Raw genomic sequence first — 27,058 nt, forward strand, 5'->3', positions numbered from 1 at the left:
GCGGGCGTAGATTGATGATGGACGACGATAGACCAAGACACATCGGGGAGAGCATCGATGCATACATCCGTACGCACAAAATCGATGATTTGTTCACTCGGATGTTATCTGCGACGCTCACCGAGAGGCCAGACAACGCGCGCGAATATATCCGAAAACTCTGTTCCAACGACAATATCAAAGAAGAAAACGACACGACGAAGATGATGAAGGAGGAGAGCGACGACCGTAGAAAAGAAGAGCAGGAAAAGAAAGAAGACGACGACGATAGAGAAGAAAGCGAGGATGGTGCTGTCAAATCTAAAGTCACAGTCAAGCATTCCGATGAAAACGCGAGCTCATATTTGAACGAAACTTTGGGCGTATCGCACCTTTTTGCTCTTCTCTCCGATGCGCTCGTTGAGAATGCAATGTCACACCAAGATCCACTCGAAGCTCTTTCGAATACGATTCTTAAACTTCGCAGCAGCAACGTGGAGGTAGAAAATGCGACGCAAAAAACCGATAATATCCTAGACGAGGGAACGAATGACTGGGAGAATGTAAGCATCGCACAGCAGGCGCCGGCTCGCGTCGAAGACGAGGAAGGATGCCGGGATGAACCAAGTGAACACGAGGAGGATGAAACAGAAGAGGAAGAGGAGGAAGAAGGATCTCACGAAAACGCCGAAGAGAGCAGTGAGGACGATCATGAGATCGTGGATATCGTGAGCGAATTGCCATCGTCGACATCGACGACGTTGAATAACGGTCAATCATCTCAGCGTCCAGCATTTCGTCGCCGTCAATCCGTCTCTGCAGAATGTATTGACCGAAGTCAACTGCTCATGCAAATGAAAGAAAACGAGTCCATCGAGAGCATAAAAAGTCTTGGAGACAAGAAAGATGCATCACACGATAAAAAAATGGACGATACTGTTCCAGGTAAGGAAGCGAAAAACGAAGGCGTAGCTGCCACAGAAATGGAACGAGAAGTTCTGTTGAAAATCATCTCCGCGTCTCCACTTATGTCTCGTCTATCCATCCAAATTCAAAAAGAGCTCGTCAGCAATTTGAGAAAAGAGCGTGCTTTCAATAAAGGCGATAGTATCATTGATCAAGGTGGTACAGCTAACTGTTTGTATATTTTGGAGCAAGGTGAGTGCGAAGTCTTCAAGACTGTTTCAGAAGAGGAAGGCGCTAAGAAAGTCAATGTAGTCGAACCAGGAACGTGTTTTGGCGAGCTCGGATTATTACACGATTGTCCACGTGCAGCTTCAGTAATTTGCTCATCCGATGATGGGGCTGTAGTTTGGAGTCTCGATAGATCCATTTTTAGAAAGCTCGTTATGTTTGCTGGCGCATCTGAACGGGTAGATTGAGTGAAATCCAACAAGGTGTTTCGTCTTGAACCACGCGTTAATTACTATTTTTTTAATTCTACAATACATACAACGTTCTAATGCAACGAGACTATCATTTTCGATCGCTTGCTATTGATTGCATGAGTGTCGCCGATCTTCTTTCAGCAATCTCAAGTCTACGTTTGTAGTCGTTTGCTTCAGTTTCTGATCTCCTAAGTTGTACCCGAAGTTGGGCCAACACTTTCCGATCCGAATCTGTCCCGCCACCAACGCCAGCAGATGCTCGCGATACTGCAGAACTGATCACTGACGTCGAATTTCCAACAGTCGATTGATTCCGTTTATTCTGATTACTTAAAAGCACCTTTGCTTCTGATAATTCTCGAGTCAAACGCGCTCTCTCTGCTCTCAACATTGTTAATTGTTTCGATTCAGACGCTTTTGGAGACGACACAGTAGCTTCGCCAGCGTTTCCTTGTCGCGCCTGTGCGATAAGGTTTTCTCTCTGCTCCCTGGCGAGATCCAAGTCTTCTTCTAACGCTTTGATTTTCGTCTCCGCCGCTCGAAGCTTAGCGGTTACCTTTGAAAGCTCGAACGATAAATTCTGAACTTCCTCATCGCCAGTCTCTAATATCACCAACGCCGAAGGCGTACCCGCATGTTCGCTCTGCTTTTTCTGTTGTTCTTTCAAGAGATCTTTTTGCAGTTGCGTGATTCTTCGTTGTGCTTTTTCATCTTGTCCAGCAAGAGCAGTTCTCATTATTTGCAAATTTCTATGCGCTTCGCTCAACTCTTCGTTCCGAGTCTTCAAGTCTCTCGATAGTTCCGCGTTGTTCTTTTGTACTGCACCGAGCGTTGTTGTAAGCGTTTTCTGTACATCTTCGTTGTGTTGATCGGCTTCGCGTTTCATGTGTTCGATTGTACCTTTCAGACTTTCGATAAATTCGTTCGCTTCGTTTTGTTTTTGAACAATTTCATACAATCTCTCCGTCGCACTCTCTACGGCGCGTGCGATTTTCTCGTCCGCCCTTTCTTGCATTTGTTGTGCGGTCGTTTCCTCATCGTTGTTGTCTTCTGAGATGCCGAGCTCTTCCGCTTCTTCCACGGCGTCTCGAAATTCGCCATTGTCGATGACCGAGAGCGGCTCGCAAACGTCAAACGTTCGCTGTTTCCACATCTCCGCTACTCTGTTCGATTCCTCCACGGCTATTTCGTATTCCTCCGTTCTCGCTTTCACTTCCTTTTCTAACTTTTTCGCTTTCACTTTCCATGAAGACAGCTCTTCGTGCATTTCCTTAACGTTCAATACAATCGGCTCGGGTTTCTTTTCCGTTAAGCTCTCGATTTCCTCTCGCAACTTTTCATTTTCGACTTCTACTTCTGCCGTGGCTGCCGCGAAGCTTTTGTTCAAAGCTCCCGTACTCGCGGACATGATGTACTCTCTCTCTAACTCTAATATATTTTTCTTCATCTGTTGCACCTCTTCCAATTGTAATCGCGCTCTCGCTTCGTCTATCAACTTGGCATCCGCGACGCGTTGTCTCTCTCTGGCGACGGCATTTTGCAGCTGATAATCATCGCCGCCCGTGCCTTCATCACCGCCACCGAACCAGGACGAGAACATGTCTTCTTCTTTGTATTCTTCTTCTTCTTCTTTTTGTTGAAGATATGATTTGATTTTTGTGTTTTCTGAGGAGTTTTTTGTTTTGCACCCTATAAGTCGAAAACACCTTTGAGTGAAAAAGATAAACACCTATGCAATGAAAAAGAAATAAAGGAATATCAATCCATTGTAGGAGCATTAACTTGGATTGCAACTTTTGCGTCAAAACTGTCTCGCACCTAAAATTCAATAAATAGGACTTCATATTGAATATGGTGTGCATACGACCGGCAACCGTGGAGGATCTGGCCGCCATGCAGCATTGCAATCTCATGTGTCTCCCGGAGAACTATCAGATGAAATACTACGTCTACCACGGTACGTCTTTTCTTATTTCTGTTGTCTCTTCTTTCTTTGACATCGCGTCGTCACCGTCTTCATCTCACTCATTTTGTGTCACATCGTCAACGTAAAATAACGAAGAAGTACTGACGAGAAAGTTTACACCACCTTTACTTTAATAAACAGCCGTTTCGTGGCCGACACTTTTACACGTCGCGGAGGATCGCGGGAAAATAGTCGGATACGTTCTCGCCAAGCTCGACGAGGAGTCTCCCAAAGTAGCTAAAGGACACATCACCTCGTTATCGGTTCTCAGGACGCATAGAAAATTAGGCATAGCCGCAAAGTTGATGATTGCCGCGAACGACGCGTTAATGACCACGTACAAAACAGAAAGTTGCTCGTTACACGTTCGCGTTTCGAACAAAGCTGCGCTCCATTTATACGTGGACACGTTAGGATACGAAAATACGGGTACGGAGAAGGCGTATTATGCGGATGGAGAAGACGCCCATAACATGCGCCTTACGTTCAAATACGGCTTGAAGGATCAAGGATTGACAGATGACGAGATGAAAGTGCTGGAGAGGTTGGGTTTGTTAGACGTGAAGTGAATTAAAAGCTGCGCTATTAGCCTTGTTGTAAAATAGATACGTGTTTTAGAAGAAGAATCACCTGCTCTCAGAAAATTCGTTCGTAACCAAACAATTTACACGTCAAAAGTCAGTAACAAACACGCACAGAAGAAAACACTGGGGTGCATTTAGATAGATGGATAGATAGAGACGCGCGTTCTCAATATTATCTAATAACGCTTCAAATACTAATGTCTGCCTTCGAAGAATTCGGGATTTGTCCAGAGCTCATCACTTCCTGTGAAGAGAACGAGTGGAACATTCCGACGGCGGTTCAAGCCGAAGCGATGCCGTTAATTTTGACCGGCGGCGACGTCTTGGTGGCTTCGGAAACCGGGAGCGGCAAGACTGGCGCGTTTGGATTACCGGTTTTACAAATCGTCCACGAAGTTCTCGTCGAGCGCATGAAGAACGAAGTAGTGCGTGGAAATCATGGTGGTGGGAACGCCGGTGCGGAAGCACTAACGAAGCAGACAAAAACGACGAAGAAGCAAAAGGTGGCAAAAACAAACGAAGAAGGAACGAAAAAGATACCGCGATTATCGAGCACAGATCGAAACGCACTTTTTGCTATAGACGAAGAAACCTCAAATGGACTTAAAGCCGAATGCAGGGCAAAGCATGCGTGGGCAGGCGCGAGATGTACAACGGGGTATTGCACTTCTGGGAACAACAACAACGACGACAACAAAAAGAAGCACGCCAAAGTAGGATACGAGTGTTCCGTCTTGGACGACGGTTTAGTCAGGCTTGGATTTAGCTTTGTCAATGCCTCTTTGGATGGATTAGGAACAGACGCGTCCTCGTGGGGTTACGGAGGAACTGGTAAGAAGTCCCACGGTAAGAAATTTGAAGATTACGGAACAAAGTTTGGAAAAGGCGACGTCGTCACGTGCATGTTGAACTTGGAAACCATGGAAATTTCATACGCGCTCAATGGAACAGAATTTCCGAAACAGAGCGCCGTTGCGTTCAAACTTAAGAGAAACTCCAAAGATGGACAGGACGTATACTTTCCTGCAATATGTGTGAAAGACGCTGAAGTGGAAATGAATTTTGGGAGCACGCCGTTGAAATTCCCTGACCTTTTGAAAAGAAACGGTTTCGTATCGTGCGCCGAATGCGAGGAGCAAAACATCAAATCATTCGTAGAAGCGTCGCAGAACAACAATAGCAATACTAGTAAAGGCGATGGATCAATGGCAAATAAAAAACCACTCGCGATAATTCTGGAACCGGTGAGAGATTTGGCGGAACAAACGCAAGATGTTTTGATCTCCTTCAAGAAATATTTGAAAAATCCTGAAATCGAGTGCGCTTTATTTACCGGCGGTGGCGTCGACGATAAAAAACAAAGAAAGTGGCTCGCCGAAGGCTGCGATATCATCACAGGCACGCCGAGTAAAATCGTCGATCTCGTCGAAAAAGGGGTCATCGACGTTTCGAACGTCAAATTCTTCATTCTTGATGAAGCTGATCGCTTGGTTAGCATGGGAAATCAGTCAGCAATTCTAAAACTCGCCGAGCAATTACAAAAATTCAACGGGAATGATGTTGGTATCGATCGATTGCAGACGCTCATGTTTTCTGCAACTTTGCATTCACCGGAGATAACGCGTCTCGCTGGTAAGCTTTGCGTAAATCCAACTTGGGTCGATTTAAAAGGGAGAGACGCCGTCATCCCGGATTCCGTGCACCACGCGTGCGTTCGCATAGATCCGACAAACCACGATGAAAATGAGAACATTAGAGGTTTGAAAGAGTTCATCTCAACCGATGGAGTACACGTGTTTGATAGCGATAGTAACGACACGAAATCAAAGTTATCCGAAGCTATCAAAATGCTCAAACCTCGCGTCTTGAAAGAGTTGATTGATACGCATTCCATCACAAAGTGCATGATTTTTTGTCGAACAAACTTCGATTGCGATAATCTTGCCAACTTTTTTCATAAGTGTGGATACGATAAATCGGCTAATTTGCAAACTTCGGCGTATTCCTGCGCAGTATTGGGTGGCGCAAAATCCATGGATGAACGCAGAGCAAATTTATCAGCTTTTAAAGCTGGAGAAATCAAATTTCTCATTTGTACTGATGTTGCGGCTCGAGGTTTAGACATCTCAGGTCTCCCGTTCGTGATCAATATGACTTTACCAGATCGGAGTGAAGATTACGTGCACAGAATTGGTCGTGTCGGTCGTGCCGACTCCATGGGATTGGCAATCTCGTTGGTCGCCGCGAATTGCGAAGAAAAGGTGTGGTTTTGCACGAAGAAAGGGTATAAGCCATGGCTTAATCCGACGAAAAACGACGTGAAACCCAACAAACAAGGCGGTCACACGACGTGGCTGGATGAATCGCACGCGCTCACGGAGATTGAGCGAAAACTTGGGAACTCGACGGTTGAGTCTCTCGGTGAGAATTACGCAATACCGGATCACTTTGGAACTATGGAGCAATACGGCAAGACTAAAAAAATCACCGTAACAATAGATGAGGAACAGATACGAAGATTAGAAATGTATGCGCCCAATGTGCGCGCTTTGGCCGATTTAGAAGCTGAAGTTTCGTTGAGCTATTGGACGCTGAAAAGAAAGTTCAATCAAATGACGTGAAAAGAAATAGGTTCCGCAATATAAATGAAAACATTGAAAACGCAATGTTACAACAAGCTGCTAAGTTCTTACGAAACTGACATCATTTCGCTGGCCTTCTCTTCCTAGGTGCTCTCAGAGGCGCAGGAGGCGCAATTTTCTTGTTGATTTCACTCAGAAATTTATCCCGCTCCTCCTTCGTGTAGGATTGCCCCCCTTTTTCCATGTGTTTCTTTTCTTTTTCTAGCAACATCGATCTCGCTAAGCAGTAATGCGGCATTGGGCTCTTTTCCCATGCTATTCTCCCTTCCTTTGTGGCTTCTTCGCCGTAAAAATCAGACCTCTCCGACATGCATCTCTTACAATCGTCTGGATTATCGGTGTGACATTCTTCTATGCACGGTTCCTTAAACGAAGCTAACTTGTGTCGAGCAAATCTCTGAAACATTAACCACTCCGCTTGGTCTCTCTCGCCGTACGGTTGAGGGCATCGGTTGTGGTAATGATACGGAACACCCTGCGCTTCTGAAATTTGCATGCCGTACAATTTTACTTCCGTACAAACGTTGACCGCCAAAATTAATCCAGTCCACCCACTTGTTGGCGTGTAATCGCCGGCGTTGAAACCTCCCGGTAAATTATCGAACGAATTCGACAATTGGTATGCCATTTCTCCGACGTAATTTACGAAACTCGAAGATAAAAGATAAAATTTCTCGTCTTTTCCTTTCTCTGCGCGGCGCTTGATGTAATCTTCGAGCGCTCCTGCTCCTCTCATGTTCCACAAGATAACTTCATCTTTCGATTCTCTAAAATCTAACCATTTTGAATTTACCAATCTAAACGTTGTTTTTGTCCCGACGCGATTTTCTAAACCCTTCGTAGGTGCTCCGTTGAATCGTATGACGACGTCGTGGGAATCAATCTCCTTCCCGTTTTGCCCGTACGCCAACATCCCGGAGTTTCCCACAACGGCGCAACTTTTATACGGCTTTTTGGAGACGACATCTTTTAAAGGCACACCGGCTTGTTCCACAGATTTGCACGTACCGATAACTCGCATTGGCGGTACTTTACCCGGTAAGAACACTTTAATGTTCCCATCTTCGCACGTTTTGCGAAGTTGCTCTTTGTTCGTCGTGAAGTCGCCTTCAAACTGTAAAGGAATGTCAACTTTTCTCGAAGACGGAAGCTTTTCGCTCGATTTACTCTTGAACGAGAAGATGTTCGGACCTTCCTCGCACGTTCTGCCGCGCCACAATTTCAAGCACTGACACTTGTTGTTCACGACAATCCCTCTCTTGTTGCAGTTGGAAGGAGAAGAAGAAGAAGAAAGAGAAGAACTCCCCTCATCATTTCTATTATTGTGCGCAATAACATCATCTTCGTCGTCGTCTTCGATTTGACCCACGTGTCCGTAACTCTTGGCAATCGATGTTCGATGTTGATCGTGTAAAGAAGAGAAGTGATGATGTGCGAAGGTGGATATTCGGCTCTCTCCTCGCTTCGTTTGCGGGTGCGACTCGTGATTTTGATGGTAAACCAGTGGGGCGAGAAAAGAAACGAAAGCTAACAACATCACGTATCGTCTCGTTCTCTTGGCTTCCCTTCGACTCGAAAGAGACGACACAGACGACGACGGTGGTGGCTTCATCGCTTATGAGATATACTTTTTAATACATACTCTATTTAAATGCGGTTTGATTTTATTTTATTTATCTGTTTACAAGTTGAGCTTGCGCATGGCTGAAACCCATCTATTCGGCGAACCAGCTGCAGGCGAGGGGATTTTGACATCGTTATAATTCGTCATCTCAGTGAACGTTGGACGATTGAGTAAGCCGTGGAGAAACTCTTCTGGCGTTAAATCTAAATCAGACCCAAAAGTGGCGGCATCAGCGAGACTGTCGTGCCTGGCGATGACTTCATCGTTCCAGAACTTACTCATGTGTCGCAATCCGGCGTCGCATGCGATGGTCACAATCACCTTCCCTTCGCCGAGTTCGCGAGCGCACATGAGTGCTGAAACTAAGTTCACTGCACTAGAACTTCCTATAAAGAGCCCATCTCTAGCACACAACCACCTGGACATTGCCACGGCTTGCGCGTCAGTTACTCTGTACGCCCCATATAACTTCACCGAACTCCCCGCCTGAGGTTCTAAAACGAGCGCGTTGTTTTTCGTAATTCTATTTATACCGACGCCTTCAGTTATGGTATCGTACGGGTTACGTTTTCTCGTGCCTTCTCTTTCGACGTTGGAAAACATGACACCTCTGGTAACTTTATTAAACACTCCAGATCCTTGCGGGTCGGCGGCGAAGCACTTTATACTGGGTTGCATTTTTTGTAAGTACGTCGCGACGCCGGCTAGAGTACCGCCGGTGCCAGTGGCGCACACGAAAGCGTCCAATTTCTTTTCATTATCAATCATTTGTTCATATATTTCTTTCCCAGTACCATTATAATGCGCTCTAAAATTTGCCAGATTTTCGAATTGATCCGCGAAATACCCGGAGCCCTCTCCAAACTGCTCGTTACTTTCCTCCGCCCTCCGTTTCGCCACGTTAACAAAATGGTCCGCGTGCGTTATCGAAACCGGACGCACTCTTTCAACTGTCGCACCGTATGCTAAAACCTGAGCAGACTTCTCTGTGGCTGCATCGTCTGGCATAACTACGTGACAATTTAATCGTAATACCGATGCTACCATGGCCAACGAAACGCCCGTGGATCCAGCCGTACCTTCGGTGACTAATCCTCCTTTGTTCAATTTTTTACGTTCCATGGCTTCTTGCACTATTTGCAACGCTACTCGGTCTTTTACTGAGCCACCGGGGTTGTAAAACTCACACTTGGCGTAAATCTCGCATTTTGTCATCTCCGACAGAGATAGAACTTTCACTAACGGGGTGTTTCCGATAGAATCGAGCACAGACGAGTGTATTGATGTTTCGTCGCGTGTTGTTGTTGTATGCACTTTCTTCTTCTCCTTCAAATTCTGCTCTCGTGCTTGTTGTTGTTGTTGTTGTAACGACTTTGGGATGACGCTGTTTAAAAAACTCAAACTTTTTTCTCCGTGGTGCTTCCTTATCTGATGCATGTAATACAATGCCAACGCACAACACGATCCTGCAACTACTACTGTTGATGCTATCGATGACGTGGATGCTCCATCGGTGGTGCGATGGTCCGGCATCGATTTTTTGTTACACCAAAAATTAGGTGTTTTTGAGTGTTGTGTTTGATGTTTGACAGATTTGTTGTGATTTGTTGCTCTTTTTTCAATTCTCTCGCGTCTATCCCGTCTCCATCCCTAAAAGAGGAACGAGCACGTGAATATATTTATTACGTCGGGAAAACGTGTTGCGAGTGTCAGAGTTCGCGCGCGCCTTTTAATATCACCGCCTCTTCTTCTTCTTTATCATCATCATCTTCTGCTCCTGCGTCTGTAGACCACACCGACAACTACGCCGACATACCGTTTTATTACCTAACAACAAACCAGTTTCTCTCTTTTTAGTCGTGAATGTTGCTCAAAGGCACCTTCAGTACTACTACTATTACAACTGCTGCGCTGCGCAAACATAACGAACGCGCAAGAGTGCACTATTTTCTGAAGAAGGAAGAGGAGAGAAATAGACGTTGGCACTCGTCGTCGTCTTCAGTCTCGTCCTCGTTGCGCCGGGTTGAGGAAAGAGTCCGAGTGAAAAAGCTCCATCGTGAACCCCTAGGAGGAGCAGGGAGAACACCAAAAGCGAGTACCAACGACTTGGTATTTTCCGTGAGCGACGACGACGATAACAACAAACGCGAAGAGGGAAAAAGAAAAGTTATGTATGATTTCTGCGTGACGTATCCGTGGGCAATAATGGTGGCCGGGAGCGGCGTCGCCGGTTTCGTGCTGAAGCGCTCCATACCTTCACTCGCGAGCGGCTTGGTGCTCGGCGCGTTGCTTTTCTTGTTCGCAAATAAGAGTTTACAACAGTGGCAAGAAAATAGACAAACTCGGATATACACGTTCTTGTCACTTTGTGTGACTGCGTTATTGATGGGTATAATGGCACCAAAGTATATTTTGCGAAACGGAGCATTTTTCCCGAGCGGGATGTTAACCATAGGAGGAGGGATTGTCGGTGTATACTACATCATCCTTTTGCTCGTCGGGGGAAACGCAGCACTTGGAAAGAAGAACAAGAAGCAAGAGTAGCGCATACTTTACGTGATGTGAGAATAAATGAACGTTTTTTTACACTTCTCAGCGCGTGCGCGAAGCGGCAAATATAAATTGATTCATGTCTAAGGTCACCGAATTTGTTTTTGCCACGTCGAATTGCTCGAAGACTTTCTTCGCTGATGTTAAGAATAAAACCAACGCTATGAATTCAGGCACTCCAATTTTGTTTTCACGAGAAGGGTCGAACGACTTGCAAGCTTCTTCGATGGCACGACTGTCACACTCGCCAAAACCCATCGAACTTAATGCTCGGAACACCTCCGCTTTACCAAGTTTTCCATCCTTGTTCACGTCGAACTTAGCAAATTCAGATTGCGTCTTTTCTAAGAAGTTGTTCAAAGACACGTATTCGCTAAAATCGAGCGTCCCGGTGCCTCGCGTCGAATGCAATTTGATTAGGAGTGATATCGTTTGCAGACTAAAGAGTAAACCGTGAGAACCTAAAGCTCGCTGCAATTCAGTCGGAGATATGATTCCCGAGTTGTCCGCGTCGATCATTTTGAAGTTTTCGCGCAACAGGTATTCATCGCTGCCGCCCATGATTTCAATCGTATTTATTGAAGAACAACAGAACAAAGTGGCGAATTTCGAGAAGAGTTTGTAAAACAGGTACGAGTGCCTTTATTGCCATATTGCGATATTGCCACCAAGGCGCATAGGCACCAACATTAGTCTTCGTTCCTAGCACAGCCTACTTAGCTTACATAATAACACGTTCCTAACTAACTAAAATAATATACAATCTACTAAAGCAAAAAGCACGGATGGTGATGTTGTCTTTCATTGTCGTCACAATCTTCTCCTTCGGCACTGTTACCAAGGACTGTACGAAGCGCCGTGAAGCGCAGAGAAGAATGGACTAACGACGCCCCGGAAAACACGACACAAGCCTCACGAAAGCTTTGTGCTGATGGAGATGAGTTTTTTAGCATCCAAATAACAATCATGTTGACGGTCACAAAGTGAAATGCTTCGACGTTTTCGTTGGCGTAGCATGCTGCGTCCATGTTTGCGCTCTTTGCAATATCGATAAAGCGTTCGAGATTGTGGATGCACCCTTCAATAGTCACGCGAGCCGCAGAGAGCGCATTGACTACGGTATCCGCGTAATCATTGCTTTCCATCATAGCGCGCTTGAGTGTATGTGCGGCCATTTGTGCGAGAAGCATCGGTTCCCTCCTCGGATGTACTTCCTCGTCGAATAACTTTTGATGATTTCGAGTGGTGCTCTTAATTTTTTGCTCAGAAAACGCAGTTAATAGTATTGTACTGGTACTTTCGCAAACTTCTGGAAAAAGCAAGGCAAAAGAATCTGCCAACCATGGTTCCATTGTTGTGCGACCATCAAAAAGTGCGCGAAATGCAAGTTTGAGAACACATTCTGTCTGTGGTAAATCTTTAATCGTTGTTGTTCCATTGATAGCACTCATGACGCCCACGCACGCCGACCTGCGAACTTCGTCATCTTCATCCTCTAAAATCAGGAAACTAATTTTAACTAGTTTCGTATGCGCTTCATCATTAACAAATAAAGATTTTAAACCTTCTTTTTCCCCGTTTTTAAAGACATACTTTAATATCCCAGAATTGTGTAATGCATCTGCTGCGGCGAGACGAACGTCCGTAGACGCAGATTGCCAATCCATAGTTTCCCGATCCAGCAGAGTGACAAACTCGTATGCATTCTCAGCAATGTCACTCCCATTTTCGCTCACTGATAGCAAAACACCCCAAGTTCGCATTGCTTCTACTCTGCATTCTTCGTTACGCACACGCTGTGATAAAGCACAAAGCGTATTCAAATGCTCTGAATGGGTCGCGCCTGTTTGATCCAATCTCGCGAGGAGCTGCAAGGCAAGTTTCAAAGACGCGTACGAGCCCTCGCAGTCGCGCACAACCCCGTCGAAGCTAGAAGTCATGCGGTGTAAATAGTTCCAGATACACGAACTCAGAGTGCACGCATCCACATCTGAAATTTCGTCTGCGAGCACGCAAGCCAACAAAGTCTCCATAATTGCCTCCTTTCCTTCGTACGGGACTCCATCGTCAGTCAATACTCTAGAAACGGTAGAAAGATCATTTCCGTTTATGATGCTCCACTCCACGAGTCGTCTAGATATCAACGAAGTAAGATCACTTAGTCCTGGCTCACTCGAGTATCTTTGATCGAGTTGACCTCGGAGGGCATCCACGCTTGATGTGTTCACATCCACGATTTCTAAAAGCGCCGAGGACATCGATGCGAGACGAGACGATGAGAGAGAAGGAGAAGATGCGCACGATAGTAAGACATCGCTCAACTGTAACGTTACTATTGCACACTCAAGCCACGTGGAAGCGAGTAACGCTGGTACAATTGGGTCACCATTCTTATCCATCTTTTTTAAAAGATGGCTGGACTGTAAAAGTCCACGTAAGGCACAACGGGTTATTTCTTCTGTAAACTCATCGCACGCTTTACGGGCACTACTACGATCGCACGATTCGTCCATAATTATCCTGAGAACGCTCTTTACTCTCAATAAAGCACCGTGCGTGCGATTCGAATATCTCTCTGAGTAAGTTGCTTCATCCAGCGCCTGCGTCAAAATTCGCGAACGTTCAAATGGACGAGCAACAATTGCAATGGCCGTAGCACATCTATCACGTATCGACATATACTTTGACGTCGAACATGCTTCTAAGTGCGGTACAAATGAGGAAGGATCGAGTGCTGATGATACAGAAGGACCACCATCTCCAACACCGTTTCCTAATCCTTCATAATTAGTATTCACCTTCAATCGCGTCAAAATGGCTAAAATCGCATTTAAAGACGGACGAATCTCCACTTCACACGTTTCATCTCCCTCGTCTATTGCCGAAAGCTCCAGTTCGCGGTCGAAAAAAGCGTGCAAGCTTGGATACTTTGTGAAGAAATCATTCGCGTGCAGTGCTTTCGACTGAGACTTGATGCTTGTAATTTCATAATCTGCATTCGCTATCCCCGTCAACTTCTGAACGAGCGATGAGAAGCAAAGTGTCGCAGCGTTTCGAACCTATTAGTATTGAAGAGATAATGAAACGAAAAGTCAGCGTTAACAGATAAACATCAATCAATATATACAAAGTAGAAGCGATGGATGAAGCAAAACAAATTTAGCGCGAAGTGAGCGAACCGAAGAAAGTTGGAATCCACGGGCTGACCCACGACACGCGATTTACTGTTGCTGGGATAACAAGCCATAGTAGTTCTAGCGTTCGTAAACAGAACTAAGGTAACGATTGCCCAGCGCGTTTCATGTGCATTTGTTAACGCGATGGAAAACTGAAGTGTAAAAAAGATACGTTGCAGAAAAAAGTTCGAACGAGGTCAAAATAAAGTAAGGACGCACCTCCCATTGCGGCGTGGCGCCCATTCCATTAATACATAGCTCCGCTCCTTGAGCAGCATAAATACTCGTTGCAAGAGATAAATCTCGATCTTTAAATATGACGCGAAGAACGTTAAATGCGTGTATTTGAGTAGAAAATAACTCTTCGTCATCTTCCCGTTCTAACTGAAGTACCTTAAAAAGTTCCTCAATGGCGTATTTCAGCATTGGTCGCATTGACGAACTCTTTTCTGAAAGAAGAAGAGCTAAGAACGCGAAAGGAATACCTGCAGAGCGGCGAACGCGATCTTTCATGCTTAATTTTGCTTTGTTCACAATTTCTTCATTCAACAAAATCGTAAGCCAGCGCATAGGCAAAGCTGAAAGATTCCTCTCCGCAACATCGTAATCATCGAGGAGGCGCTCACATAGCGTGGTGAGACCAATGCGTGTTTTGTCTATTGCACCGGCGTGTTTGACCTCGAGCATCACCGATATGAGATGCTCACCCAAATGTTTTAGCGCGTCGCCGGAAAGAAGATCTGTGTGCTTTGTTTTCGAGGACAATGCACCGACAAGCAAACCGACTTCTTTCATTGTTAGCCACGATGCCGTAACAATCGTTTGAGCTTCTGGAGATAAGAAATCTTCTGTCTCTTCATTGTCAAAGTCAACTGCAGAATTTGCAGCGACGACAGCAGAGCCAGATACTTTTGAACTATCTTTACCACGAGCAACCTCAGATGCGGACACTCCTAACATATCGGGCGTCGAAATATTATCACGAGCTAATAAAGTCACACGAATAATCAAATCGATGAGTTTGTCAAACGTTCTTCTCAATTTTTCCTTGCTTTCACAATCACTTTGAATCGAATTAAAATCAATTTCTTCGAGCGCATATCTGCGTAACATTCGAGAGATGACAAAGGGAACATAATCTTCTTAGTATGCAGACCTAGAGGAAAAGATGTCGCGATGCGAGCCAGAAATAAAAGAAAATGAGACCAAGATGTAACCACAGAATGCAATTGTTGAACGACTCAGTCCTGGCCAGGGTATATTATGGTTCGATTCAGCCAGCTTTTCTCATCAAAATGAGTACAGGAGAGGGAGCTATGACTCTTCATTGCCGTTCAAGATTTCCTTGCAAATGTTACATCGTGTCTTCTCCGAGAGAATTTTGCGTTGTCGAAAAAAAACAATCGTACCTTGCGAGGAGTAAAGGTCCGTGAGCTAAGGACTTTTTACAGGCGGCCAACACATCAATGCTTGCCAGTTGAACTTGAGCTTCTATGAAGTCGTTCAAAATATCTGTGAAAAAAAGAACAAAGGATAAGGTCAATACGTATATAATATTGATAGAGGACGGATGCGTCCGTATGTCGCTCGTAGTAATAAAAAGAAAGAAATGATAGTTCTCAGGCTGACGTGCAAAGTTTCACAGCACACTAAATTGGTAGTGCACTCATACAGTACTAGCAATGTAGTCGACATCACTGAACAACTCATTTACAAAAAAAAATACGAGCTGAAAAGAAGAGCTTCTTTCCAAACACCTCCCTAAAACTCACCGAGTAAAGAAAAGACAGGAGGCGATTGCGCGTCAGTCAATTTCTCTGGAACTGATACTGAGACTTCTGGAACAAGCGTAAAACTCCACTTTAATTCAAATACGTATTTCTTAATCCATAACCGCACTTGCAAAGCTGCTGCGTCTGATTCTTTTATCATTGGAGATAGAATCATTGATTTTGCCCAAGTCAAGTGCTTACGCAATTCAGCACCAGTTTCAACACCAGGCAACGGGGAAGGAAGAGCACTGAGCATATCAAAAGCAGATTTTCTTAGTCTGTCCCAAGAATCCAGTGATGCATTCAATAACACACGGGTGGCAGCTTCACTTTGCAAGAGCTCCTCAGAAAGTATTCTCGCATAACCGTTATCGATTCCTTCTCCTTGTGGTGAAGATGTCACGTTTCGTGCGCACGATAAAATTTCAATTGCGGTCGCCTTGCGCTCGTACGGGGCAGCAGGATACAAGTTAAGGACGCTTTTTTTCAAAAGCCATTTAATGAAGTCCTCAGATGCGATCCTATGCTCGTCGTCAATGTATTTCTTTCTGAGCAAACCGAAATGAATTCTATCGAATAATCGCGAGATTGCGGATCGCAACGAATTCATCTGTGCTGAACTTTCCCTGTTTGTATTGTACGTTGAAAGAAAGTATGAATGTGTTAATAAAAAATAAAGAGTGAGGCGACATCGAATGTTCACACGGTGGAGAAAAGCGCTCAGAATGAGTAGGAGGTTAAGAAGCCTCAGGGAAGACGCCGTCAAAAGACTTCGTCAATCAGCCGACTTAACGAAAAAAATCTTCGTCACCGCGCTGTACTGAAAATATAGAAAATCAGATTCAAAACGTACCCGCGCAGATGATGCGGTAATATTCGCTTCAAAAGTGCCAACTCCTGAGCGCCTGGGAGTGTTTGAGAACTTCCCTTCCCTTCCCAACACAATAGTTCCATTGCATCCGTGCGCGAAATTTCGCACGAACTCAACGCTGCGGTTTCAATCATCGAGTGAGATACGTCAAAAAACGATCCATCAGCTTCTTCGTCATCGTAACTGCGTGCATTATTTGTTTCTGGGTGCAGCGTTTCGCCCTTGGATAATGTTTCTTTTCGTTCCTTTTTGCGTTCTCTCTTGTTATTCAAGCTTTTAACAACTTTGCTGCGAATGCGACCAAAAAGTTTTGGGTCGCAAAGTTGTGCGTTTCGAGCTGCTCTCATGATGGTGACGATTGCGCCCGCTCTGAGATGAGAACTGAAACTTTTGCTTCCGTCGCCGAAACTCAAAACTTCTCGAGCGAGCTCCGCGGCAAAAGAAGAATCTCCACCGTACTCCTCTTGAAAAGCGATCGAGAGAGCGTGCGTTGCAACGCTTCTCCTTTTCTTACCATCAGGCTGAATAAAAAACGGAAACAAAGCGTCAGTCCACCATCTTTTCCAGCTGATGGAAAATGATCTTTCTTCGACGCGGTATGACTTTGAAAGCTCAATGAGAAGCCAGGATGCGGATGGGCCGAGCGAATCATCGTTTGACATGACATCCAAAACATCTGAAAGTATTGTCGTTCGCATTCCCATTATGGCGCGCGATCCGAGCCGTTTTGCGAGCGCGGAGAGTGGTTTGAACCGTGATTTCCTGGCGCCACCATTCGCATTAAAAGTAAGATTTAATATGCTCTGAAAGGTTTCCAGACCCCAACGCATGCCGCTTGGGTCAAACTTTTTCTTGTCAGTCCCGAAAGCACAATCGCACAGAGCATCAAACGCACACGCAATCTCTTTCGTAGTCGAAGCAGTTGTATTAATGTCGTCCCATCGTGAAAGGAGAGCCTGCGAAACGCGACGTAGCAAAGCAAAAAAAGAGTCGTCTCGAGAAATTTCAGCGTCAATAAGTCTCTGCAATAACGTCGTGATTGCATTTATTGCGTGAAATATCGCGTGTGGATCTTCACAGCGCTCTAAAATAGTTAGCACCAATGGAAAGAAAACATCCCTAGCGAGACGAGAAGTCGATGACGATAACACTTCTGGAGCAAGAGCGACGACAAATCCTCTAAGAAAGTGCGCGAGTGCTAGATTCGATTGCTTTTCCACGTGATTACAAAACTGTAACGACATGCTCACATTGCCAACATGTGCTGTGTCTCCGTATTTAGTACTAGAGAATCCAAACGCCGCCGCGATTTGCTGCTCACTCGTCGTAGTCTCCTCACCCGTATCGTCATCGCTTATTTTATCCAAGAGATGTGCCGCTAGCGCGGTTCCAATAGAAGTTCCGCCAAAAATATTGAATTCCAACGCATCAAAAAGTGTATTCAATACGATTCGTTCTTTTATAATCGCTCTGTTGTTAGCGTTCCTCTTTTCTTTTTCAGCACCTTCGCATTGACAAAAATCTCTCAATAGTCTTTGCGTCAACGTGGCGACGTCTGTACACGCGGCAACATTTGACACGTTTCTCCCATTCTTAATATCTTTCATGACTGTATCAAGAATCCATTTGCATAGTCGTATCATCAAATGTGCGTTATCATCGAGTGCAGCGTTGAATACTGGTACTACTCTATTTTTAGTAGTAGTGTCGTCATCTTTCTTTCGCTGGCGGCGTTCTGTTCTGGCGTACAAGGACAAAAGCATGGAAACCGCAGGCACGTACTCCAATGCTGCATCAGCGCTCACATCCTCAAGTTTCTCTAGAAATGCATCGAGATACGCTCGCGTCTCTTCGCAGAGTACGTTTGAAACAGAGACCGCTTGTGGTGACAATAATGATGATGAGCTTTTTTGATTATTGTTTTTGGTGTCGATATTGAAATACCGACTGAAACCGAGGAGGATGGATTTTTTGTGTCTCGAAGCAAAGTTTTGCGGGAGATGCCAATACACGCGAATCAAGGTGCGAGCGAATCTCTCGAACGTCAAATTATCATCATCCTCGTCGCTGCTTTTCAATAACCATTCCGCCACCTCTTTAGAGCAGTCTTTGTCGTTGTTCATAAGGAAAGTCGAGTCAATAAATTCGTGGTAGTTAGCCGTCTTCCTCAATTCGTCCGCCAAGATTGCGACTGAGTTTAAGGCTTCGCGACGTTGGAATGATGATGATGATGCTGATAATAGTGATACGTTTCCTTTGAGTTTGCGCGAGGCCCGCTCGGCGTGAAGACCGAGTGGCATTCTGTTTCGTTTTCTTAAAGGGCTACGCCTCCATCATCTTTTCTTTTCGATGCGATAATTTTTTTTTATGGCGGCTACACGAGTACATACTGTGATGCAGAGGCTCTTTTTTCAACTGATTCTATGCACGGTACTATTATTTATTCTAACGTATACGCGGATATAGACTTTGAGACGTCGGCAATAACTACAACGGAGTCGTCGACGAAATCACCCGTGGCTATCGCAGACACCTTCAAACCGTGCTCGATTGTTTCCAGAACGCCTCCTGTTTCGAGCACTTTGTTGGCACTCTCTTCGCGTTCGAGCGTCCAATCCCAGATGACTATTTTTCCATCCAAACCTCCAGAGATGATTTTCGATCCCTCGTGTCTAGGCAAAAATTGCGCGTAAGAACACGCGTGGGTGTGACCGAATCGAGAACCATCCTCTTTCATCGCCTCGCCTAAGTGTATGGCGGAGAAATTCTGTAAAGGCATGGCGCTGCCGCCGCTCTTCTTTTTGCCGTTGGACGTATTCTTCTTTGAGGAACCTGTTTTACCATCTAAATCTAATACCGAGACAATACCATCACCTCTTGCCACAACGCACAAACGTTTCATGCTACCAATGCTAATATTGCTGTTACTGCTACTACTATTAATACTATTACTACCAACGAACGTATCCTCCTCCCAACATTTCATGGAGTTTATGAACGGCGGATTGAACGCCGTAGACGTCGATTCAACGAACGCTTCGTTTCCTTTTCGTGCCGATTGCACCTCTTTTATTTTCCACACGTTTAGCTCTTTGTTCTTGCGATTAATCTCCCATTTTTTCACCGTACAGTCGTATCCAGCAGAGATGATCTCCTCAGGTTTGTGCGCTCGAAAGCTCACAGCCGTGGCGCACCCGCTCGAGGCGTCGCCGTGCGCGTTCTTAAACGTTTGCATGAGTGGGAATTCTTCTCCTCCATCTTCTCTCATCGCTAAACTCACTACGTTTACATCACCACTGTCGTCAGCTACGGCCATCCTGTGACACTTTGCATCAAGCGCTAACGCACTAACATCGTCTGAAAAAGTTCTCGAAAATATTTTTGACTTTGTTTGTTGTACGTCGTCGTCGTTCGAGGAGGAGGAGGAAGTAGTTTTACGTCTGTCGTGCATTTCGAGCACCGCGTTACGGGCAAAATAAACGTATCTTTCCGGATCTATTGCATCGAACAAACACGCTCCAATCTCCTCGCCTTTGAATCTCCACTTTTGTTGTTGTTGTTGTTGTTGTTGTTGTTTTTCTTTTCCTTCAATGTCTTTGTTTCGGGAGACAGTTGACAAACGCAAGTCGGTGATGAAAACGTGGCCGCACTCTGTTCCCGCGAGAACAAGCGAGGATTGACGAGCGCGATCGACGCAGAGTGTGCCTTTCCGTATGGTCCCTGGCAGGTCATTTACGAGCGTTCGTGAACGACTCGTGGTCGTTGTAGTCGCTCCGCCGCTCATTCTAAACAAAAATACGCGAGTAATTTTTAGTAAAGATGAGAGCGCGAATGAGTGAGGAAAACGCGCGAGGGGGACAGACAAATCACAACAACAAGGAGAGGGTATGAATCGAAACTTATATATTTTGTTAATCGTACATGTACAGATAGGCATTTTCGATATCATTATTCAACGCGAACAGACACTATTTCTCCTTCATTTTCTTCATTCTTTTGGAATGAGCTTTCTTTCAGGCGTTCCTGGACGCGGCGCCGCACGACTGAGCGTCGTCGCTCCACCTTGAGAAGATAGGTCGCCGCCTAACAAATCTCTATAATCCAACTGTTTATCGCCGTTGATATCCAAACGCATAAACTTTCTCCTAATTTCTTCTACATCCTCTGAATCTACTTTACCGCTCGCTAATAACATGGCGACGAGGAAATCGAATTCGCTCGCGTACCCTTTCTTTCCACCGATATCAATCAGCGTTTGCGCAGTGAGCTGAAAAGATTCCACGGCGGACTCATCCTCCAACGATTGGTACAACGTGTTCTTCGCAATCAACGATAACGAGTACGTCACCAAACCTATCGAGCACAAGCCATATGCACACGTAAAAAGTCTACCGGGGTCGGTGACGGGATAGATATCCCCGTAACCAACAGTTGTTGTGGTGACAACAGCCCAATAAATACAATCGAGATACGTGTGTCCTTCGATGGCGTGGAAAATCGCTGCTCCGGAAATCACCACCGCGAGAAGCATTCCTACGGCGTACCACACAGAATTTTTTCTCATGCTTTGGATATCCTCGGTCACTTTTTGCGTTGACTTTTCGTGGCTGCCTTTTTGCAACAAGTTTGGTTCGTACTCTTCCGTACCTTTCATTTTATGCGACGAGACGATGGCTTCTCGCAAGGTGACCAAGTCCTCTTCAATTTCGCGGCTACGCTTTTCTTCGAGTTTCCCTCGAACATCTTTCGCCTTGACAAGAAACCACATCGTCAAACGATCAAATACAGAAGCAACGATTACAATTCCCGTAAATATCAAAACCATGATGTATATTTTACCGCCGTCGGAGACTGGGTAATAATCGCCGTACCCGATGGCCATGATGGTTACAGCGACGAAGTAAAACGCTTTCACGAAGGAACCACTAAACGCCGGTTCGTTCGGATCCGTCATCAGAATAACCACCGATATGCCAATGTAGCAGGCAAAAATAGGCAAGGTCCAATCGATGACGAAGTTTGCTAACGCACTTCTCTCGCTCCGTTTATTCTTCGCGTTTAATCTCCACTTAGACAAATTGTCCACCAGCCTTCTCCTCCGAAAAGGAAACGTTTTGTTGGTGGAATCGTCGTGCGCGTCACCACCATACTTCGTGGACGGCGAGCCGTTGTTCGAACCACGACCAATCCCTGATGAACGCATGGCGTACGGATCGTACGCATCGTCCTCTTCGAACGAGTTGTCGTTCGAGTTACTCTTGCTCACGGTCCCGTACGTGGACGCGCCTTGGGTTATAGATTTCTTTTCAGCCATCCTCGCGTTCTTTTTGTCCTTCACGAATTTTGTGTTTACGAGACGATTTTACGAATACGACGATTCTTTATTTATGCTTAATTATATACACACTCGCTCGATCGACGACGTAAGAACGACGACGACGATTCTTTTATTCACTCTGTCTGCTTTTGTAGGAGTGAATGAAGTGCGTGTGTTGCTCCTTATTTTTGCGGAGATGATTAAAGAAATTGGCCGCGGTCTCTTTTTTTTTTACTTTGGTGTTTAGGGTGGTGACAAAACGAGGAAAACGAAGAGAGCAGAACAAATTTCCCCCAGTTTTGTTTGATTGATGCACACGCCACAAAACATACAAACATCATGTTTTTCCGTATTCTCCCCTCTCTCTTCTACTCCTACGTATCGTCGTTATCACAACAACAACAATTATCACAACAACAACAACAACAACAACAACAAAAGAGTAATAATAACTTTCCTTTGCCTCCTCAACTGTGCATTGCGCTCGTGTTTCTTCTCATCGACGCTCTGAAATTTGTTTTCCACGAGAAAACGGGCGAAATTTGGTCGTTACAGAGAAGAATAAAAACTTTAAACAACACGATCGGAAGAGAAGCAGACGAGAAACGAAAAGAGGAGCTGAGGAAGAAAGAGAAAGAGTTGCTGACCAAACGAACGCCGTTGATGCGAAAACTAATGAGCTTTGGACACTATCTCTCGTGGTTAAAGTTTCTCATCTCCTCAGCCTTCATAAAGAATTTCTTCGGTGTGCCTCTCTTCGAGGTGCCGAGAGTTTTAGTCTGGCCATTGGGAAGATTTTTAGCGTTTCCTCACGGTAACACCTTTGAGTTTGGCCAAATAGCGGTCATTCCGTGGGTGTGTCTCTCCAGCGTGTGTAGCGTACAACTGACGAACGTGTTGTTGGGACCGTTTATTCTTATGTGCTGCTCTTCTTCTTTGGTCGTTTTTGGTCGTCGGCGCCGAAGAGATTTGACTTTGTAGCATAGACGTTAGTTGGTACTTTATTAACAGAGATGAGTCCGACGACTGACTCCTTTACGCGCGCGGGTGTGTAACTGGTAGCGTCGTCGTCGTCGTCGTCGTCGTCGTCTTCGTAGATTATTATTAGCGTTTAGTAATAGAGAATAGGAACTTGAGAGTTTAACAAAACAACAACCTTTTGTGACCTTTTCTTCTTCTTCTTCTTCTTCTCCTTCTTCTTCTATCAAACCTCACTCTCTTTTCCTCTGCTCTACGAAAAACATAAGATGGGATTCCAAAAGTCCTCCGCGGCTGGTAAGAAGAAGAAGAAAAAGAGCAGCGGCAGCAGTAACAGTTCGTCCGCAGTGAAGATATCGTCGCAAACGCCAATTTTCGGATCCATCGAAGACGGCGACGAAGAGGAATTCGATTTGGTTTTACGAGAGAATCCCGACGCCATCAGCGAACGTAACAAAAACGGTTGGAGTCCTTTACACCAAGCGTGCTTCTCGGACAGAGCAGAGTTTGCGAGAAAACTCGTCGAGCTAGTCGGCGAAGAGAACAGAGTTGCTTACATCAACGCGCCGTGTAAAGATGGAGATACTCCTTTGCACTACGCCGCCTGTCAAGACGCCGTCTCGTGCGTAGAATTCTTACTCTACCAAAAAGGCATAGAGTTAGAGTGGAAAGACTTGGACGGCGAAACAGCCTTGGACGTTGCGCGGCCGAAAGCGAAGAGATTAATAAAGGAAAGATTAGAAAAAATAGCAACAAACAGTACAGACGAGGCGGTGATGATGACGACGTGATTGAGAGAGGTAAGAAGTTCCTCAAAAGGATTCTGATTTTTCTAGTCGCTGCGCGCGCAATTGTCAGTGTATCGTTCGTAAAAATAAAATGAACAGTACTGTAACCGAGTATATGAAACTACATCTTATTCTTCTTCTCTTCTATTCAAAGTGTTTCTTACTATTCGAAGAAAAGATTCTCCCTGAAAGCGTGCGTCGCGAAATCTGGAGAGCTGAGATGCACTCTCCGAAACGCGTTGTGTTCTTGTTGTTGTGGCGGTTCGTGCGCCATCTCCTCTGCTCCTTCCTCCTCTTGCGCATCGCGCGATGACGCTTTCTTTTTAAGAGTACTACTAATCCCTCCCAGACCCGCTGCATTCCAAGCCATACCAGTCAAGATGACAAACATGAACGAAAGAATAACATTCTCTCGTCTGCGTGCCTGCGCGCGACTGTTTTCAAACTCCTTCAGCGCACCCATCAAGGCGTGCTCGGACTTTGTGAATCTATCCGCTTGCCTCTCCGTTTCTTTGTCGCACTTCGACGCAGATTTTTCCATCCTTCTCGCGGCTTCATTCAACGCGTTCGAAGAGTTTGTCACCACCGCAGCAATCTCATCGATTTCTTTATTTAAATCGTCCAACGCACCAGCGTATCGCTCGTTCAAGCTTTCGATGTAACGGTCAAGCACAGATTGGTTCAATTCCAAATCTTTCACTTTCTGCGCGAGTTTACGGAAAACGTTTTCGGAACCTTTACCGCCTCCTCCGGGTTGCGAAGCCGCTGCGGCCGCTGCTGCCGCCGCCGCTGCCGCCGGCGTCGAAGCACCTTCAGATGAAGAAGCAGAAGCGCCGCTCTCGTTCGATTTCGTCTTATTGCTGAGGGACGACGATGATGGCGGCGGTTTCATCTGGCCAGCAGATGAGGCGTTGGAATTTTCTTCACTCGTCGCGTCAGCCTCGGGAACTTCCGTAGCAAGCGTTGCGTTCGCAGAAGTAGTGGTAGTAGCAGCGCTAGAAGAAGGGGTGGATGTGCCACTATTCTCTCTCGTGTCGCGCGAAGACTTATTGGCTGTTGCCGCCTGCTCATCCTTTGAGGGCAATGTATCTTGCATCGCCGCGTTCACTTCCTCCTCGTTCACTTCATTTTTTTTCACATTGTTGGTGGCAGCAGCGACCGACTCGCCGCCGGGTGAATCAGTTTTACTTGTACTACCACTACCATCACTACTACCTTTCGAATTCTTCTTTGTTTTCAAATCTTCTTCGCTTTCCCGAGCTGACACATCGGTAGTACTCGAAGGCTTATTCCCACCATTATCAGTTGCATTCTCGTTATTCCCGTCGCCGTCGAGGTTCTCGTCGCGAGTAATTCCCACAACATCGGCGTCGTCAACATCAGACAAGGCAGAACCGTCCAACGCATCGTTGTTGCTATTCTCTCCTTCCTCGAAAGATGCCGATGCTTCTGCTTCCTCAGTCTCGTCCGTTTCGCGAAACAATTGCTCTACTTCCTCAACCTCTTCTTGTAACCTCTCCATTTCTTCCCGAAGCGTCTCTTTGGCATCTTTACCGTGAACGCGAAAAAGAGAAACCGTACAAAAGTGATGAGATCCAAAATGCGTCAAGAAGCGAAGCTGTACGTATCGCACCCATTCGTTCGCGGGAATGGAAAACTTTTGCGGCTCTCTCGACCGCGAGGCTTCACAAGTAGCGAGCTTTTTCCAACCGTCCTTATCGCTGTGATGACCGTCCGTACCCCAAATTTCAAAGTCGTGCATGCCGGAAGAGTGAAATTCGTAGTCGGCGACGATAACTTGTGTCAAAGTTGCTTCTTCGGAGAGTTCGACAGTTACCCATTTGCTTTCTGCGTTGCACGGAGATATGTAATACGAGTCCATATCTTCTGAAAGCATCGCAGAAGCGTGCTTCGACTCCTCGTTACTCGAGATAACTTTTGCTCCATTTCGGACCGAGGCTAAATTATACTTTTCTCGGTCTTCTTTGGTGACGGATTGAGGATGTATAATTTTATTGGCCATGTCATCATCATCATCATCATCGTCGTCTTCATCATTTGCATCGCTTGCTTTGCTGTCTTCGCTGTCAAGATGGTTGTTCTCCTTCGAATCTGCAACGTTATTATGCTCGTCAGCACTGCTCTTATCAATCTCCGCTTCTACTTTTGTGCTGCTCTCAGACGACGAAGCCGCCGCGTTCACATCTAATGCGGATGTTTCAGATTCCTCGGATTTTTCCGCCGCGCTCTTTGTATGCTCAGTCTCATCGGCCGCTTTTTCGATGCCGTCATTCCCTGCGTGCTCTTCGTTTCTATTTGTCTCCGTTTCTCTGTCTCCTTTATTTTCGGAAGTCTTTGCACTCGACGCCGTCTCCTTGTTCGCGACTTGTGCTTTTTCAGTCTTCTCGATGTCCGTTTTCTCGTTCGCACCCTTTTCATCTCCATCAGAAGCTTTTTTCTCCGACGATGCAGTGGTAGATGATAATGACGACGACGACGACGACGACGACGCTGATGATGCAGACTGTTCCTCCGCGAGAGTGGCATCATCCGAAACGGAAATTCCGGATTTGGTGGATTCATCTGCTTCCTCTCCAGGTGTAGACGAGTTCAGGTCTTTCTCGCCGTTGCTCGCGACCACCACCACTGGTTGTTGTTCGCCGCCGCTGCTAATATTCTCGCCACTTTTCGTTGCTTTTTTAGCCTTCTTCTCCAACGCTCGTTTTTGCTGAAGTTGTTCTTGCACGGATGTTTTGTACGCCTTCAATGAGGGCAAGACTTCGCGCTCTGTCTTCTCCCTCTTTTTCAACAGCGGCACGGGACCAATCTTTTCGTCTTCGTCGTCGCCTTCGTCGCCTTCCTTCTGGACGTCGTAAACGCAGAATTCATCTTCTAACGGTGACTTTTGCAGTACGAACGAGGCAAATTCTACGCGCGAGTACACCTTCGACCGTCGCTCGGCGTATTCCTTTTCCTTTTGTTTGTTTGATTCCTCCGCGGTGGCGTCTTTAAGAATAGTTGCCAACACGGGAGGCGCTCCTACTTCTGTGGTGCCAATTTCTCCAGCTTTCCTCGCGGCGTTGTCAGCAGAAGAGACCCCGGGTTCACTTGCCTCTTTTGCGAGCACGTATTGAACAAAGACTGATTCCTCATCGTTGAAAATCAAAAATGAGAGGAGGAAGAGAAGAAGTGCGCCCCATCGACGCGTCAGAAATTGTTGGCGCATCATTTTTGTTGTTCAGTCGATTCTCTCGGTGACGATTCTCTTTCTTTTCTTCTCTTTCTTTCCTTCTCTCTCTCACGTGGGAGTAATCGCAAACATGATGTTGTATCTGGCGCGTTATGGCTCTGTTTCACACTCACTTCTTCTTCTTCTTCTTTTTCCCTTCGATAATGATAACAACCCGGAGTTTTGCTCTCCAC

The 27,058-nt window shown here is 45.7% G+C and overlaps 16 protein-coding genes across 16 annotated transcripts; 6 read left to right on the forward strand and 10 right to left on the reverse strand.

Moving 5' to 3' along the window:
- Window positions 1-17: 17 nt before the first annotated feature.
- Bathy05g04990 (hypothetical protein) lies at window positions 18-1,361 on the forward strand (the record flags this gene model as incomplete). The annotated part of the gene is made up of 1 exon (XM_007512994.1): window positions 18-1,361. One exon carries the CDS (start codon window positions 18-20, stop codon window positions 1,359-1,361), a length of 1,344 nt encoding a protein of 447 aa, XP_007513056.1.
- A 94-nt stretch (window positions 1,362-1,455) lies between these two features.
- Window positions 1,456-2,967, reverse strand: Bathy05g05000 (unknown protein; the record flags this gene model as incomplete). The annotated part of the gene is made up of 1 exon (XM_007512993.1): window positions 1,456-2,967. One exon carries the CDS (start codon window positions 2,965-2,967, stop codon window positions 1,456-1,458), a length of 1,512 nt encoding a protein of 503 aa, XP_007513055.1.
- A 251-nt stretch (window positions 2,968-3,218) lies between these two features.
- On the forward strand, window positions 3,219-3,902 carry Bathy05g05010 (predicted protein; the record flags this gene model as incomplete). The annotated part of the gene is made up of 2 exons (XM_007512880.1): window positions 3,219-3,324; window positions 3,475-3,902. The coding sequence occupies 2 exons, from the start codon at window positions 3,219-3,221 to the stop codon at window positions 3,900-3,902; spliced, it is 534 nt and encodes a 177-aa protein (XP_007512942.1).
- Window positions 3,903-4,114: 212 nt separating this feature from the next.
- Window positions 4,115-6,538, forward strand: Bathy05g05020 (ATP-dependent RNA helicase DDX1; the record flags this gene model as incomplete). Its single annotated transcript, XM_007512936.1, has 1 exon — window positions 4,115-6,538. The coding sequence occupies one exon, from the start codon at window positions 4,115-4,117 to the stop codon at window positions 6,536-6,538; it is 2,424 nt and encodes an 807-aa protein (XP_007512998.1).
- Window positions 6,539-6,620: 82 nt separating this feature from the next.
- On the reverse strand, window positions 6,621-8,171 carry Bathy05g05030 (predicted protein; the record flags this gene model as incomplete). Its single annotated transcript, XM_007513221.1, has 1 exon — window positions 6,621-8,171. The coding sequence occupies one exon, from the start codon at window positions 8,169-8,171 to the stop codon at window positions 6,621-6,623; it is 1,551 nt and encodes a 516-aa protein (XP_007513283.1).
- Window positions 8,172-8,240: 69 nt separating this feature from the next.
- On the reverse strand, window positions 8,241-9,716 carry Bathy05g05040 (cysteine synthase A; the record flags this gene model as incomplete). The annotated part of the gene is made up of 1 exon (XM_007512884.1): window positions 8,241-9,716. The coding sequence occupies one exon, from the start codon at window positions 9,714-9,716 to the stop codon at window positions 8,241-8,243; it is 1,476 nt and encodes a 491-aa protein (XP_007512946.1).
- A 330-nt stretch (window positions 9,717-10,046) lies between these two features.
- Bathy05g05050 (Predicted membrane protein (ISS)) lies at window positions 10,047-10,727 on the forward strand (the record flags this gene model as incomplete). The annotated part of the gene is made up of 1 exon (XM_007513089.1): window positions 10,047-10,727. One exon carries the CDS (start codon window positions 10,047-10,049, stop codon window positions 10,725-10,727), a length of 681 nt encoding a protein of 226 aa, XP_007513151.1.
- An 83-nt stretch (window positions 10,728-10,810) lies between these two features.
- Window positions 10,811-11,294, reverse strand: Bathy05g05060 (predicted protein; the record flags this gene model as incomplete). Its single annotated transcript, XM_007513305.1, has 2 exons — window positions 10,811-10,816; window positions 10,863-11,294. 2 exons carry the CDS (start codon window positions 11,292-11,294, stop codon window positions 10,811-10,813), a joined length of 438 nt encoding a protein of 145 aa, XP_007513367.1.
- Window positions 11,295-11,500: 206 nt separating this feature from the next.
- On the reverse strand, window positions 11,501-15,022 carry Bathy05g05070 (predicted protein; the record flags this gene model as incomplete). Its single annotated transcript, XM_007512882.1, has 2 exons — window positions 11,501-13,792; window positions 14,129-15,022. 2 exons carry the CDS (start codon window positions 15,020-15,022, stop codon window positions 11,501-11,503), a joined length of 3,186 nt encoding a protein of 1,061 aa, XP_007512944.1.
- Window positions 15,023-15,263: 241 nt separating this feature from the next.
- Window positions 15,264-16,291, reverse strand: Bathy05g05080 (predicted protein; the record flags this gene model as incomplete). Its single annotated transcript, XM_007513020.1, has 2 exons — window positions 15,264-15,421; window positions 15,682-16,291. 2 exons carry the CDS (start codon window positions 16,289-16,291, stop codon window positions 15,264-15,266), a joined length of 768 nt encoding a protein of 255 aa, XP_007513082.1.
- A 197-nt stretch (window positions 16,292-16,488) lies between these two features.
- Bathy05g05090 (unknown protein) lies at window positions 16,489-18,852 on the reverse strand (the record flags this gene model as incomplete). Its single annotated transcript, XM_007513275.1, has 1 exon — window positions 16,489-18,852. The coding sequence occupies one exon, from the start codon at window positions 18,850-18,852 to the stop codon at window positions 16,489-16,491; it is 2,364 nt and encodes a 787-aa protein (XP_007513337.1).
- Window positions 18,853-18,992: 140 nt separating this feature from the next.
- Window positions 18,993-20,489, reverse strand: Bathy05g05100 (unknown protein; the record flags this gene model as incomplete). The annotated part of the gene is made up of 1 exon (XM_007513184.1): window positions 18,993-20,489. One exon carries the CDS (start codon window positions 20,487-20,489, stop codon window positions 18,993-18,995), a length of 1,497 nt encoding a protein of 498 aa, XP_007513246.1.
- A 51-nt stretch (window positions 20,490-20,540) lies between these two features.
- Window positions 20,541-21,866, reverse strand: Bathy05g05110 (Potassium channel protein; the record flags this gene model as incomplete). Its single annotated transcript, XM_007513297.1, has 1 exon — window positions 20,541-21,866. One exon carries the CDS (start codon window positions 21,864-21,866, stop codon window positions 20,541-20,543), a length of 1,326 nt encoding a protein of 441 aa, XP_007513359.1.
- A 342-nt stretch (window positions 21,867-22,208) lies between these two features.
- Window positions 22,209-22,850, forward strand: Bathy05g05120 (predicted protein; the record flags this gene model as incomplete). Its single annotated transcript, XM_007513288.1, has 1 exon — window positions 22,209-22,850. One exon carries the CDS (start codon window positions 22,209-22,211, stop codon window positions 22,848-22,850), a length of 642 nt encoding a protein of 213 aa, XP_007513350.1.
- A 266-nt stretch (window positions 22,851-23,116) lies between these two features.
- Bathy05g05130 (predicted protein) lies at window positions 23,117-23,638 on the forward strand (the record flags this gene model as incomplete). Its single annotated transcript, XM_007512815.1, has 1 exon — window positions 23,117-23,638. The coding sequence occupies one exon, from the start codon at window positions 23,117-23,119 to the stop codon at window positions 23,636-23,638; it is 522 nt and encodes a 173-aa protein (XP_007512877.1).
- A 160-nt stretch (window positions 23,639-23,798) lies between these two features.
- Window positions 23,799-26,864, reverse strand: Bathy05g05140 (predicted protein; the record flags this gene model as incomplete). The annotated part of the gene is made up of 1 exon (XM_007513069.1): window positions 23,799-26,864. The coding sequence occupies one exon, from the start codon at window positions 26,862-26,864 to the stop codon at window positions 23,799-23,801; it is 3,066 nt and encodes a 1,021-aa protein (XP_007513131.1).
- Window positions 26,865-27,058: the final 194 nt, after the last annotated feature.

The sequence above is a fragment of the Bathycoccus prasinos genome (assembly GCF_002220235.1).
Source record: "Bathycoccus prasinos genomic : chromosome_5".
NCBI classification, from domain to species: domain Eukaryota; kingdom Viridiplantae; phylum Chlorophyta; class Mamiellophyceae; order Mamiellales; family Bathycoccaceae; genus Bathycoccus; species Bathycoccus prasinos.